Here is a 14,883-nt window from a genome sequence, read left to right on the forward strand (position 1 = left end):
GTCAAAATGCTTACTGTAACCCCAGATGAATACATAAGGGCGTATCATTTTTAAAATGGGGTCACTTCTTTGCGTTCTCCACTATACTGGTACATCAGGGGCTTCACATAGATGCTTTAGTGGAAATGCTTTTATACTGCCAAATCCATGGTCCTTTTCCATTCTGAGCCCTGCTGCGTGGTCAGACATCACACAACAGCCACATGTAAAGTGTTGCCATATCCAGGAGAACCCACATTACAATTTATGTGGTCTATGTCTCTGGTGGCCCATGCTGGGCACAATATATTGGGTACTGAAATACCATAAAACATTTGAAAATTGCAATTCTCCTTTTGTACCATCTGATGTGCAGTGTCTATATCAATTCCTTAAGGGGTCTAGTTTCCAAAATGGGGTCATTTTGGGGGGTTATCCACGGTTGTGGTACCTCTTGGAATCTTCAAATGCGACATAGCACCTATAAACCATTCCAGGAAAATCAAAGCTCCAAAAGGTAAATAACGTTCTTTCTCTTCTGAGCCCTCTTCTGTGCCCAAACAGTGGATATTGACCACAACTGTAGAAATTGTGCAACAAGATTGACTACTTTATTCCCTGGTAAAATGGGAAAAAATGACAAAAAAGTACATATAACTGTAGAAAAATGGTCATATCACCTCTAGATGAATTCTTTAAGGGGTCTAGTTTCCAAAATGGGGTCATTTATGGGGGTTTCCCACTGTTGTGGTATCTCTAGAGCTCTGCAAATGCAACATGGCACCTATAAATCATTTGTGTAAAATCAGAGCTGTAAAAGAGAAATAACGCTCCTTCGCTTCTGAGCCTTCCTCTGTGCCCAAACAGTGTTTTGTTTGTTTTTTTTTTACCACAAATGGGGCATCGCTGTACTGGGAGAAATTGTGTAATAAGATGGGTTACTTTATTCCCTGGTAAAAGGGAAAACAATTATGAAAAAGTACATATAACTGTAGAAATTGTCTTTTTTTTTTTTTTTTTTTTTATTTACGGCCAAATACAGATAAGTTTAGTGAAAAGCCTGGGGGTTAACAATAGTCATGAATTCATTAACCTTTTCATTGCGAAGGGTCTCTAGAAATTTTGCACCTCCAGTAGCCAAAGCAATTTTCACAGTTTTGTAATGGAGAAATCAAACCTAAATTGCAACATTAAAAAAATCATCCAACCCCCCCATACCTATATATATTTTCTTAAAGTAGACACCTGCAGCATTGTCAGAATGCCACTTTGCACTGTTTTCAAAAAAGCACCTTCATGTAATTTTGATTTAACCACTTCCGGACCGCCCATAGACTATATACGTCCGGGAAGTGGTTGTCTAGTTCTGCCAGGACGTACCTGTACGTCCAGCAGAACACAGCAGCTGCACGGAGATCGTGTAGCTGCTTTCAATAGGAGCCGGCTGTAACTTCAGCCGGAGCTCCTAGAGAGAAGACAGGGCAGATTTATTACCTCCCCTGCCTTCTGGATCGCTGTGTATACAGCGCTCAATGAGCTCAATACGCTAATAAAACGCCGTTATTAAAGGTTATAGCCCCGCCCCCGACGACACCATACAAAATAAAAATTACCGTAACGGAGAGGAAAAACTATTTTATAAAGTTTTTCAGTGACACTTTGTGTTATTAAATTAAAAAAAAATTATAAATTGAAAATATAATTATAAATATAAAAAAAATTTAAACACATTTGAAAATAAAAATAACATAAAAATAAAGTCCTATGTGTCCCCGAAAAAAGACGCAAAAATTAGTTGACTAAGACATACGAGAAAAATTTTACAGACCTCAAAACCGCACATACATAATAAACCTAAAATGTGTCTGGTCCTGGACCACAAATTGGCCCGGTACTGAAGTGGTTAAAGTGAATGTTTTTTAAAAAAAAAAAAAAAAAAATGCAAATAAATGTATATTAGTTGCTAAAAGCGGAAACCAAACAAAAAATTATATACACCAAACCTAAAAATAAGAGTTCAACATGTGCAGCGTTCATGCATATCACTAAGGCATATACCCGCATGCACGTGTCTTCAGAAAATCAGTAGCAGTGGAAGGAACAAAAATCTCCTTTGAAGCTGGAAATGTTAAAAAAGTATCATCCTATAAAAGTTAGGGATTACACACCGTGGGAAAACAAGTGAACCCCTAAACCCTATATATTTTTTGAAAGTAGACAACCTGAAGATTACAAATGTCTCAATGGGTCATCAAAACAAATAGTAAAAAGTAAAAAAACTGGTGCCCTGGTATAAACAGTGTTATGCCCTCAGTTACAGCTGCTCCCTGACACCAACCTAGGAGGTGTTGGGTATTCGAGATGAGCGAACAGTGAAATATTCGATATTCGTCATAAGACGAAGACGTTATATTCGTGTAAGACTTTTCCTAAATACATTGCTTCAGCAAAACTGCTTTGTTTGTCCACTATCTTACTTTATTCATTTCTCTGTTGACACATCCCTTGACTTATCTGGTCAAAAGTCAAGTGATGTGTCTGCTGCTCACAGGGGGGAGGGAGGAGGAGCTAAGTGCACGGGAACGAGCCCGAGGGGGTAGTTTACACTTTGGGGGGGGGGGCACCAATACAGACCCGGCATCCGCTGTAATAGAGAGGCGGATGACAGAGAGTGTAGACGCCGGCACAGGTGCCTGCAACATCGCTACGCTCCTGCCCTGCATGAAGCCAGCAGCGGCAGGAGCGATGCTGCTATCCCGCTCCTCCAACCCCCCACTCCCTCCCTCCATAATAGCAGCATCGCTCCTGCCGCTGCTGGCTTCATGCAGGGCAGGAGCGTAGTGATGTTGCAGGTACCTGTGCCCCGGCGTCTACAATCCCCGGCATCCGCCTCTCTATTACAGCAGATGCCGGGTCTGTATTGCATTGTGAAGGCTGTACGTCCGATGCCTAGCTGCATCAGGAGCGCACATGCAGGGCCAGCGGCATAGAAGTGACGTCTTCTCGCCGCTGGCTTTGCATATGTAACCACGCCCACCAATGATGCAACAAAGCTGGAAGAAAGAAGAATTTAGAGCATGGAAGACTGGTGAGTATGCAACGTGGGAATACCCCTTTAAGCTGAGCTACTTCCATGATGTAATTAGGATGTCAGTGTTCAAGTGTGCACACCAATAGAGGGCACTGACTGAGAATGTGCAAGTCTAACTTCCATGATGTAATTAGGAAGACAGAGTCTCAGTCAAACACATCTATAGAGGGCGCTCCCTTTAACATCATGACGACCTTCTCAAAGGCCTTTGTTTGCAATGATGTTGGGATTATACCAGATACAGTCTTCTCAGCCAAGGACAGCCATTTCAATGTATTTGCATCTCATCAGCTTGGCGTAGAGAGGACTGATCTGGCAGAGGTGAGAGGCTTAGACAGGGTTAAGGGGATATCGTCACTCCGTAGGGATAGACCACAATATAGGTGTGTGGAGTCTTAATAAGTGGCTTAATAAGACTCCACACACCTAATTAGGCACTGACATCGTAATTACGTCATGGAAGTCAGATTTGCATATTCTTCCCATGTTCCTTTGCAGTGGAGCGCTCATGGCTTAATAAGTCTATCCCATCCTTTCCACTGGACAGTTTCACTAGAAACTCTATGAAAGTGGATAAGTAATTTGAAAACTTCTTTCCTCTACATTAATATTTACAGAAACATAACTTTAAACTGAAAGAAACATTAGCATGCACTCATCACAATTCCTGATATGACAGCTGCGTTAAGAAGGGTGCAGGGTACAATGCAGACAAGGCCCGAGCACCAGGAACAGGTGTTACAATGGCTAGCGGATAATGCTTCCAGCTGCTTTTCCACCCTTCAGTCAGCCACTACCTGCAGTCGTTTTCATACCCAAGTGTCTGCCCCTCATTCCTCCCAACATGCCCAATCTTTCCAACAGAGTCATCCCACCCTTGCCCCCTCCCAGGATCTCTTTTTGGAACCACTGTTGAACTCTGTTGAACCACTTCCCGAATCGCAGGAGCTACCAGACGACTTTGTGTGTCCTAATGCCCAAATACTGAAGCATCCGCCATTTCCTTCCAATATTGTGGTTGTGGACCCGCAACCAGTGTTTCTGGGCCTTGGTGATGATGAAGAGACACAGTTGCCATCAGGGCAAGTTGTGGTTATGTGTGGTTTGCAGTAAGGGGAGAGTGAGCAATTGGCAGAGGAGTCAGTAGACAACCAGACCATCGACCTGACATGGACAGGGGTGATGTCTAGTGGGGAAAGCAATGTACATGTGGAGGCTAGCTAAGCAGGAAAAAAGGTGGCTAGAGGCAGAGGCATGGACAGGGGTCATGTCTAGGGGGGAAAGCAGTGTAGATGTGGATGCAAGCGCAGCAGCAAAAAAGGTGGCTAGAGGCAGAGGCATGCCCAGAGGCAGCAAGGCCAAAGATTTTCTGAGTACTAGCCACTTGTGCAAAACTCACCCATGTTGGCAGACTTTTGCGAGATCTCTCCATGTCTTTGAGGAGTCCACCAAGAGGGTCAGCGGTGACGATGCACTCGTGAGTGTAACAATCCCGCTCCTGTGTGTAATGCAAAAATCCCTCCTCACCATCAGGGATAACGCATTGTACACTGAGGAGTTGGGCATAGGAGCAGAACCATCCCAGCAGGATAGTCAGTGCACACTCCTGTCCACTTCACAGCGAATATTGTTGGAGGAAGAGGAAGAAGACAAAGTGGCAGATGATCTCATTGTAATACAAGAGGCTAGCGGCACCCCCTGGCCAAACTACCGCCACTGAGGGGCCTAGTGTCAAGTGTGACAAGTATAGGCGCATGTTGCGGGAGTACCTGGCCGACTCCAGCCCTATCCTCTCTGATCCCTCTGCGCCCTACACTTATTGGGTCTCCAAGTAGGATTTGTGGCTGGAACTTGTGCTATACGCCTTGGAGGTCCTTTCCTACCCTGACACCAGTGTGCTATCAGAAAATGTCTTCAGCGCAACCGGTGACATCATCACGGATAAGCACAGCTGGCTGTCAGCTGACAGTGCTGACCGGCTGACTTTCATCAAAATGAACAGCCAATGTACCCAGACCCATCATTTATATGTCAGTTATATGACAAATTTAGTGCGGTTCGCACACTTTGCAAGTCTAAATTGAGTAGGGGCTCTGAAAAGAGCAACCTTACCACTTCTTGCATGCGCTGTCATTTGGAAGGTAAGCCCTGGGCTCAGTGGGAGAGAGCAAACGCAGGACAATCGTCGCCCGGCGTTGCCGACACTGCCTCTTCCGCTGTTTACAGTGCTGGTCCAGACCAAGAGCCTGGACAAATAAACATCTGTCTCTGACACTCTGGGGAGTTCACCCCCATCCGCCCTTTTTGTCTGCACCATCATGTGCCTCTTTCCAGCCACTCCCCATCTCCCAGGCGTTTCATTGCAGGCAGAAGTACAGTGCAAGCCACCCACATGCCCAATCCTTCAATGGCCTCATCTAAAAACTGCTGACCCTGGAGATGTTGGCATTTATGCTTCTGCATACTCAGGCTTGCCGTCACCAGATGGCAGCTGTAGCACCTCACTATGCTGGGCCTAGCCATTACTACTTCTCTTGGTGTGCTGTCCCCGCCTTGCACCTGCACATGTCCCATAACATCAGTCGAGCCCAGAGTTCCACGCTTTGCTGCAAGGTCCACTTGACCACCGATGCATCGACAAGCGCGTGCGGTCGGGGATGCTGCTTCTCTTCTCTTGAGGGTGAAGTTCAGTGCGTCCCATTGCTTCAGCACGGATAGTGTGAAGGGGAGTGGAAAATGGAGGAAATGGAGATTGACCCTTACAGTTGGGGGCAGCGAATTCATGCCAAGTAACACTATGCCACACATGGCTGACTTCATGTTGGGTTGCTTTTCAAGGCATAGTTCACATCATGGAGAGCAAACAATACTGGATTGAACGAAAAATTGGATTGAGCATGACTGAATTGCTGTGTATCCCAGGTAGGTTTTGGGGGTACAGCATTAATAAAATTGGATTGAGCCTCTGTTTGCTGCTCTCTAGGAGCAGCCTCCTTAACATCATGCATGACTTGTTTAATGAACATAATAACATAATGCGGGGATTATTGCTAAACTAGTATTTCTGTTCCAAAAGGAACAGATTCCCAGCTATGGTCAGCGCTGTTTCAATCTGTTGGATCTCTTCAGTATAGCGCAGGGATACTAGTTTGGCAGAGTGAGAGGCTATAGACCAGGATCAGGGGATAATCATACTCATTAGGGAGAGTGTTCACCTAGAGGGCAGCAAACAGAGGCACTGTTTTCCTAATTACATCCTGGAGAATAGATTTGCATATTTTACCCATAATCCCAGGCGGAGAAGAAATGGCTCGTAAGTCTCCGTACGTCTGTATAGGTGCACACTCTCCCTAATGAGTATGATTATCCCATGATCCTGGTCTATAGTCTCTCACTCTGCCAAACTAGTGTCCCTGCGCTATGCTGAGGAGATCCAACAGATTGAAACAGTGCTGTCCATACAGTAGCTGGGAATCTGTTCCTTTTGGAATAGAAATAGTAGTTTGGCAATAATTAGAGATGAACGAACAGTAAAATATTCGATATTTGTTTCAAATAGCCCCTCATTATTCGACTATTTGAACGAATATCGAATCCCATTATAGTCTATGGGGAAAAAATGCTCATTTCAGGGATCCCACTCTTTGACTCAGGAGAGTCACCAAGTCCACTATGACACCCCATAAAATGATGCCAACACCCTGGAATGCAAGTGGGACAGCAGAGGAAGCATGCCTGGGTGTATCTAACATGCCCAAGTCACTGTATTATGTCGGGATCCCTGTCAGCTTACGATATGCGCGAGCTGACTTTTTCCCATAGGAATGCATTGATCAGCGTTGATTGGCCAAATGCCATACAGAGTATAGCATTTGGCTATTCAACGCTGGTTCTGCCAGAGGCTCGTCTGTGAGGAGGCGGAGTCTAAGATCGGACTAGAATGGAGACTGCTGTGGACCAATCTTAGACTCCGCCTCCTCCAGCAGAACCAGCGTTGATTGGACAAATGCAGTACTCTGTATGGCATTCGGCCAATCAACGCTGGTCGATGCATTCCTATGCCAAGATGTAGTAGTGCTGGCTGTGCGCTCAGCTCGTCTACACTAGAGATACAGCCGAGCTGAGTGCATGACCAGCACAGCTACACTGGAGATGTGAACCCTGCTGCACACTCAGCTCTGCTGCATCAGAGATGTAGCAGAGCTGAGTGTGCAGCGGAGTTGAGCGCACACTCAGCTCTGCTACATCTCTGATGCAGCAATGCTGAGTGTGCAGCAGAGTTCAGCACATGTCTGATGTAGCAGAGCTGAGTGTGCAGCAGGGTTCAGTGCATCTCTGATGCAGCAGAGCTGAGTGTGCAGCAGGGTTCAGTACATCTCTGATGCAGCAGAGCTGAGTGTGCAGCAGGGTTCATATCTCCGGTGGTAGCAGTGTTGGCTGTGCGCTCAGCTTGGCTGCATCTCGGGTGTAAACGAGCTGAGTGCATGGCCAGCACTGCTACATCTCGGCATAGGAATGCATTGACCAGCGTTGAATGCCTAAATAGCATTATGTTATTGGATTCGTTAAATGAGTCATGCATGATGTTAAGGGGGCTGCCCCTAGAGGGCAGCAAACAGAGGCACTGTTCTCCTAATTACATCCTGGAGAATAGATTTGCATATTTTACTCTTAATCCCCAGTGGAGCAGAAATGGCTCGTAAGTCTCCGTATGCCTGTATAGGTGCACACTCTCCCTAATGAGTATAATTATCCCCTGATCCTAGTTGATAGGCTGTGATACTGGGGTAATACTGGGACTTGGGTGTGTTAGATGCCCTCAGGCATGCTTCCCCTGCTGTCCCAGTTGCATTCCAGAGGTGTTGGCATCATTTCCTGGGGTTCATTGTGGATTTGGTGACTCTCCTGAGTCGAATTGTGGTTTCCCCTGAAACGAGCCTTTTTTCCCCATAGACTATAATGGGATTCAATAGTCGGTCGAATAGTCGAATATTGAGGGTCTAATGAAAACGAATATCGAATATTTCATTACTCGCTCATCTCTAATCTTTAATACTCTGCAAAATTTGTGATCTTTTATATTTCTAAAAATTTTAAGCTTTTAATTGCCTACAAATATAAATATGTATGGTCACATCAGCAATTACCATTTGATCACCTGACTAATAAATTGTTAGGAAAACAAAACGTATAAAACAAAATAATACCTCCAGCAACAAATATCGCATTTTTTTTTGTTGTTGTTGTGCTGGTGATGAAATCTAGAGATGAGTGAGTAGTATTCAATCGAATACCTCCCCTGCATAGTTATTGGTGTAATCGGTGGAATATCACGCGGTAAACGCAGTAAAAATTTGATGCCTATTACACCTTTGTTTGGCGTTTTTTTACACAAATAATTGTGCATGGGAAGTATTCGATCGAATACTACTTGTTCATCTCTAATGAAATCAGTTTAAATAGATCTTTCTGTCTGTATTTGAACCGTACAAATTGTACAGCGCTGCGGAATATGTTGGCGCTATATAAATAAAAATTATTATTAGTTTAAAGGTCGACTGAAGTTTAACTGGCAAAACATAGATTTGATTTTAATTACTGGAATTACTAATTACTTATTAAACTTTTCAGAAATTAAAATACTAGATCCCACATTATTTTAAAATACTATTTCCTGTCAATTGCTAATTGATGTATTTAATGTACTGCATGAGATAAATTGATAACATTTAAAGGGATTACAGGGAAAAAAATAACATTATTTTGTTATATATGTTCCTTTTGTAGATTTATAGAATATAAATGTTGAAGTTCTATGCAAATGAAGCAGTTAACTTTTGTTGTTGAAGGGCTTGTCCCATGAAAAGCATTCAATCTATACTGCTAGTTTATGTGGATTTAAAACTTTTCCTAAATACATTGCTTTATCAAAACTGCTTTGTTTGGCCGTTATCCTAATTTATTCACTTCATTGTTGACACTGCGTTTCTATGGCCACTGGGCTTATCTGCTCAATACCCAAGTGACGTAGCTGCCTGCTCTCAGGGGGGAGGGAGGGGCTGACAAGCAATGGAGCTCCTCAGATAGGGGAGGGGGGAGGTGAGAGCTCCGGGATTACTATGCTGTCTATCTTCAGCTTTTCCACTTATCAGCTGGTTTAATTGAATTTGGCTGATAAGGGCTGAGATAAGGAGTAGAGCTGAGCAAACACTGTACGGATCAGCCAATCCGAACAGCACGCTCCCATAGAAATGAATGGAAGCACCTGGCACATACGCTTTGCTGGTGGCCGGTGGCTTAACCCCCCGCGTGCCGGCTGCTTCCATTCATTTCTATGGGAACGTGCTGTGAGCGTGCTGTTCGGAACGGCTGTTCCGAACAGTGTTCGCTCATCTCTAATAAGATGTCCTTTACCTCTGTATGTAATGCAAGCTGACTCAAATCCAGTGCTGCTACATCAATTTCCACATCAGATTTATACTGTGGTAATGCATTTACAACCAATCCCTCATTTTTGACTGCAAACATAGCAGATAGCAGAACTAGTGAAACCCTGCCCACCAATTTGCCGAGAAATCCAGGAAATGAAGAGAGTACAGAGCTTTCAGGCTGCAGAACAAGAGTTTGTGTTTACCACTCTGGGCAGATGGGGTTGATCCCACTTGGGATGCAAGAGCAGAGCTTCATGGACTTGAAGGTCTGCCCCAATGTACTATTGCATAAGACTTCAAAGTTGGTTTTCCTCCAAATTTAAAAAAGCAACGTACATAACAAAGTTATGTTGTTTATCACTGTAATGTGTTCTGCAACAAAGTGATGACTGCTCAATATATTTAAGTGAAGTGATAGATTCCCTTAAATGATATTTATATTTTCAAATATTTCTGAAACATAAATTTTACACACTGTGCTCACCTGCAGTTTCAATATTCTCTGCTGTAGTCATTTTCTCCACTTCTTGCATTCTTCTGATTTCAAACCTTCGAGAGAACCCTGCCTTAGGTTTCCACATTTCTTGTAAGACCAGGGGTCGTTCATGGTCCCCAACAATGCGCAGGTACTCCATCTTCCATTCACCTTCATGTCCTACAAAACGCCCTACTACATCACAAAGAACAAAAGCTTCTGTGTCTGAACTTGCCACAGCATATCTTTCCAGAGCTTCTTTTACTAGTTCCCGTGCCATAGACCGTGGGGTAGCCAAAACACTTTTGTAGTTGGTTCCAGAAGAAATATCATCTCCAAATATTTTGAGAATGCCAGGCAAATTCTTTTGACTGGAAAGCTCAACCAAATCTTCTGGCACTGAATCAATAATCTCTGATAATTTTTTCTCACTAGCCCAGCGTCCTGCTGCACTGCCAGCACTGATACTACCAGTCATAAGTATTGTACCACGGTGAAAGATGTTAGATAGACGTTTGTGTCGATTGTTTTTATTCCTTGTTGGTTGACGTAACTCCACTGTCTCATTGCAACGACTTGCTGTGTCTGAAGATGTAGACCTATAAAGTACAAGACATATGTAAAAATATATTTTCAAGGAAGGCAAAGTTGTCTTGCAATGTAGTTATATGAAAACAGTGAATATGTTGCTGCATATTTAGTAATACCTGTCTTCAGAAAAAATGGAAAAGCTAGATCTCAAATACATTATACATAGGGCTTATAGCAATTGTTGTCAAGCTTTCAAGGACATAACATACTTTCTCTGCTGTACATTCAAAGAGTTAAAAGAGGTTTGTGAAAATAAAGGTGTTTTTTTTTTTTATCAGTTTGTTAGTGAACTGCACCTGCCTATAATTTTCATTTTAAGTTATGTCTGTGATTGCATCGTTGTAGTCAGTGGCGTAACTAGGAATGGCGGGGCCCCATGGCTGACTTTTGACATGCCCCCCCAACTGACATCGATGCCAAAGACCTCGATCGACCCCCTCCTCCACATTCCTGCGTGCTCTATTATGTCCCTTAGTGGCCCCTGCACACAGTATTATGCCTCATAGTGGCCCCTGCACACAGTATTACAGTCCTATGAAAAAGTTTGGGCACCCCTATTAATCTTAATCATTTTTTGTTCTAAATATTTTGGTGTTTGCAACAGCCATTTCAGTTTGATATATCTAATAACTGATGGACACAGTAATATTTCAGGATTGAAATGAGGTTTATTGTACTAACAGAAAATGTGCAATATGCATTAAACCAAAATTTGACCGGTGCAAAAGTATGGGCACCCTTATCATTTTATTGATTTGAATTCCCCTAACTACTTTTTACTGACTTACTGAAGCACAAAATTGGTTTTGTAACCTCAGTGAGCTTTGAACTTCATAGCCAGATGTATCCAATCATAAGAAAAGGTATTTAAGGTGGCCAATTGCAAGTTGATCTCCTATTTGAATCTCCTCTGAAGAGTGGCATCATGGGCTACTCAAAACAACTCTCAAATGATCTGAAAACAAAGATTGTTCAACATAGTTGTTCAGGGGAAGGATACAAAAAATTGTCTCAGAGATTTAACCTGTCAGTTTCCACTGTGAGGAACATAGTAAGGAAATGGAAGACCACAGGGACAGTTCTTGTTAAGCCCAGAAGTGGCAGGCCAAGAAAAATATCAGAAAGGCAGAGAAGAAGAATGGTGAGAACAGTCAAGGACAATCCACAGACCACCTCCAAAGAGCTGCAGCATCATCTTGCTGCAGATGGTGTCACTGTGCATCGGTCAACTATACAGCGCACTTTGCACAAATAGAAGCTGTATGGGAGAGTGATGAGAAAGAAGCCGTTTCTGCACGTACGCCACAAATAGAGTTGCCTGAGGTATGAAAAAGCACATTTGGACAAGGCAGCTTCATTTTGGAAACAAAAATTGAGTTGTTTGGTTATAAAAAAAAGGCGTTATGCATGGCGTCCAAAAAGAAACAGCATTCCAAGAAAAACACATGCTACCCACTGTAAAATTTGGTGGAGGTTCCATCATGCTTTGGGGCTGTGTGGCCAATGCCGGCATCGGGAATCTTGTTAAAGTTGAGAGTCGCATGGATTCCACTCAGTATCAGCAGATTCTTGAGAATAATGTTCAAGAATCAGTGACGAAGTTGAAGTTACACCGGGGATGGATATTTCAGCAAGACAATGATCCAAAACACCGCTCCAAATCCTCAGGCATTCATGCAGAGGAACAATTACAATGTTCTGGAATGGCCATCCCAGTCCCCAGACCTGAATATCATTGAACATCTGTGGGATGATTTGAAGCGGGCTGTCCATGCTCGGCGACCATCTAACTTAACTGAACTTGAATTGTTTGTCCAAAATACCTTTATCCAGGATCCAGGAACTGATTAAAAGCTACAGGAAGCGACTAGAGGCTGTTATCTTTGCAAAAGGAGGATCTACTAAATATTAATGTCACTTTTCTGTTGAGGTGCCCATACTTTTGCACCGGTCAAATTTTGGTTGAATGCATATTGCACATTTTCTGTTAGTACAATAAACCTCATTTCAATCCTGAAATATTACTGTGTCCATCAGTTATTAGATATATCAAACTGAAATGGCTGTTATAAAATATTTAGAACTAAAAATGATTAAGATTAATAGGGGTGCCCAAACTTTTTCATAGGACTGTATATCCCATAGTGGCCACTGGACACAGTATTATGTCCCTTAGTGGCCCCTGCACACAGAATTATGCCACTTAGTCGCCACTGCACACACTAGTATATCCCTTAGTCACCCCTGCACACACTATTATGTCCCTTAGTCGCCCCTGCACACAGTATTATGTCCCTTAGTCTCCCCTGCACACACTATTATGCCCCATAGTGGCCCCTTCACAGTTTTATGTTCCTCAGTGGTCCCTGCACATAGTATTATGTCCCTTAGTCGCCCCTGCACACAGTATTATGTCCCTTAGCCGCCCCTGCACACACTATTATGTCCCTTAGTAGCCCCTGCACACAGTATTATGTCCCTTAGTCTCCCCTGCACACACTATTATGTCCCTTAGTCGCCCCTGCACACAATATTATGCCCCATAGTGGCCCCTTCACACAGTATTATGTCCCTCAGTGGCCCTTGCACATAATATTATGTCCCTTAGTCCCCCCTGAACACAGTATTATGTCCCTTAGTTGCCCCTGCACACACTATTATGTCCCTTAGTCACCCCTGTACCACTGTGGACACCAATAAACAATTATTATACTCTGGGGTCTTTTCACACCCCAGAGTATAATAATCGGAGACCCGGGGGAATAAAAACATAAAAAACTACTGTTTCTTACCTGTCCCCCGAATCCTATGCTGTCAGCCTCTGCTGTCGTCCTTCTTCAATGACGCAGACCCCAGGCTCGTGAAGAGGTAAGTAACAGTGTTTATTTATGTTTCTTACCTCTCCCGGGCCTCCGATCATAATACTCAGGGGTCTTCAAAGACCCCCGAGTATAATGATAGTGTTTGTGGGGCCCGCGGTGTCACTTACCGATCCCAGCCCAGCCAACCAGATCGGTAAGTAAATAGGGCCCGTAACGGCCTATTGAAAAAAAAAATGCAGCAGTAGTGGCTGTCACCGGGCCCCCTAAAGCCCCGGGCCCTGTGGCAGCCGCTACCACTGCTACCATGGTAGCTACGCCACTGATCGTAGTGTGTTAATGTAAAGGAGTGTCCAATATGATCAGGTTACTTTCAGAACCAATCAAGCTCCCTTGAGTCGAGTTACAGCTCTCTGGAGAGGGTTGGAAACCCTGCTCATCGGTGTGTGCAGAGATCTGAACATGTGGAGCAGAGTTGGACATGTTAGCCAAGCATCAGTGCAATTCAGCCAGAGATGTCTCTTCCTCTCGGCTCAAGATTCTCCTCAGAGAGTGTTTTCCTCTGAAATCCAAGTCTGTCAGTACTAAAAGTATACTGACTAGAGATGAGTGAGTAGTGAGATATTCGATATTCCATATTCGTTTCGAGTAGCCCCTCAATATTCGACTATTCGACCGAATATCGAATCCCATTATAGTCTATGGGGAAAAAGGCTTGTTTCAGTGGAAATGTGGACAATTTGACTAAGGAGAGTCACCGAGTCCACAATGACACAACAGTAAATGATGCCAACACCTCTGGAATGCAACTGGGACAGCAGGGGAAGCATGCTTGGGGGCATCTAACACGCCCAAGTCCCAGTATTACCCCAATATCACAGCCTATCAACTAGACACTTTCCAAACGCAATAGAACCTCTATGACACTGGAAAAATACTTAGAAACCTTTTTTCCTCCACAATAGTATGGACAGAAACACAAATTTAAAGCTAAAGAAACATTAGCATGCACACCTTTAAATCATGTTGCCCATGACTACCACAGATGGCATAGGCAATGGGAAATCCAAAAGCACCCACCCTTAACTGTCATTGTTTATATGTGTGTGATGTGGTGAGACCTTCAAAAATTACTTTTCTGGCCCTTCACGTGTGCCCTTCCAAATTAAGTTAGAGGCCCTTAAACTGAGCTACCAGCAGAGATTGAGGCCCTTGAGGTGACTTGAGCCTTTTACCAGCATAGTTTTAGGCCCTTTAAGTTAGTTCACCATTGCACCAGCAGAGTTTTTTGCCCTTGGGGTGAGTTGAGCTTTTAACCAGCAGTGTTCTTGGCCCTTGGGGTGAATTGAGCCTTTAAACAGCAGAGATTTAGTTTTTGGCCCTTGGAGTGAACTGAGCCTTTATACAGCAATGATTTTGGACCTTGGGGTGAGTTGAGCCTCTAAACAGCATAGTTTTTGGCCCTTTGGGTGACCTGAGCCTCTAACCAGCATAGTT

At 43.7% G+C, this 14,883-nt stretch overlaps 1 protein-coding gene across 2 annotated transcripts in view; it reads right to left on the bottom strand.

The window, feature by feature from the left end:
* Positions 1 to 14,883, bottom strand: part of RASIP1 (Ras interacting protein 1) — a 354,699-nt gene that overhangs the window by 292,350 nt on the left and 47,466 nt on the right. The window contains exon 3 of one of the 2 annotated variants that reach the window (XM_075276771.1): positions 9,986 to 10,575. In XM_075276771.1, the coding sequence (XP_075132872.1) occupies positions 9,986 to 10,575 (590 nt within the window). Of the gene's footprint in view, positions 1 to 9,976; positions 10,576 to 14,883 lie in introns of both variants that reach the window. The other variant, XM_075276770.1, reaches the window with a different exon arrangement.

The sequence above is a fragment of the Leptodactylus fuscus genome, chromosome 6, assembly GCF_031893055.1.
Source record: "Leptodactylus fuscus isolate aLepFus1 chromosome 6, aLepFus1.hap2, whole genome shotgun sequence".
Taxonomy (NCBI): domain Eukaryota; kingdom Metazoa; phylum Chordata; class Amphibia; order Anura; family Leptodactylidae; genus Leptodactylus; species Leptodactylus fuscus.